Below are 1108 nucleotides of genomic sequence, written 5' to 3' on the forward strand. Positions count from 1 at the left end.
TCGATATCATTTACCTCGATGTGATTAATTATTAAAAATTGCAAGAGGTTGAGATAATTTGTTTGTAATTGATATGCTATCGAGGGAAGGACAAGGAAATGAAATGTTAAAGTACTCAAAACATAACATTCATTCCATATGTTCAAATATAATACAAGAGATCAAGCCGTACAGTCAAAAAAAAAAAGGGGGGGGCAAACCATAAAAAAAACTGATAATGTGCCAATGCTCAAGGACGTCGGCGGTGGCCAAAGATGACTGGACCTAGCTCATCAAGGTCATCCAAGAGTGGCATCTGGCTGCTACTCGTTTCGCCAGGGTGAGGTAGAGTAGCCTCTGGGATGGTGGGAGGACTAGGGCTCCAGTTGGGATTTGGATCAAATGGAGGAACAAGTTGGGGATGCGAAGAATAATATGCGAATAGTGAATCTTGCAAATAAGCTCGATAAGCTTGCAACTCACTAACTTGCTGTTGAAGGGCTAGAATATGAGATACACAGCCAGAGACGGGATCTTGAAGCCGAGCTAAAGCTTCAATGGAAAGTGAAATGGCTGCTTCTGACCGATCCCTTGTTGGAACCTGGTATAGAAGAAATGAAGCATTACCGACGCCAAAAATTCTGTGGATAGCAGAAAAGTCAATAACTCCTTCCTCATGACTGAAGTACGGGGCAAAGAAGCACCGTGGAGGGCATTGGGCATGTAAGACTATGCAGGCACCACACTGAGGTCGAGGTCTGGGTATGTTGCGCCTTCGCATGATGGATCTAGATCTGGCTTAGATCTGGATAAATCAGATTTGGGTTAAATCTAATCAGATAAGTCAAATTAGATAGGGGTCAGATCTAATAGGTCAAACCTGAAGTGGATCAAGTCTGGTCGGGCCGAGTCGGGTCGGGTCAGGCCGATTGGGTCGGATCGATCCAGATCTGGCAGCAGTTGCAGAGGCGACGGGGGTCGCTGTGGCGGCCAAAGGAAGCCGAGTGAGGGCTGGTAGCTGTGCGAGGGAGCAAGCACCGATGACTGCGTGACCGGATCTGGCCGAGGCGTCAGCTGATTGCACCGGCAGTGATGGCTGGAAGGAGATAGTGATCGGCGGCTAAGGCGC

General features: G+C 47.7%; 1 protein-coding gene across 1 annotated transcript; it reads right to left on the reverse strand.

Annotated features, from left to right (window-relative positions):
- Positions 1-229: 229 nt before the first annotated feature.
- Positions 230-760, reverse strand: LOC127799672 (LOB domain-containing protein 18-like). Its single transcript, XM_052333895.1, has one exon. It carries the CDS (start codon positions 758-760, stop codon positions 230-232), a length of 531 nt encoding a protein of 176 aa, XP_052189855.1.
- Positions 761-1108: the final 348 nt, after the last annotated feature.

Source organism: Diospyros lotus, chromosome 4 (assembly GCF_014633365.1).
Source record: "Diospyros lotus cultivar Yz01 chromosome 4, ASM1463336v1, whole genome shotgun sequence".
Classification (NCBI taxonomy): Eukaryota; Viridiplantae; Streptophyta; class Magnoliopsida; order Ericales; family Ebenaceae; genus Diospyros; species Diospyros lotus.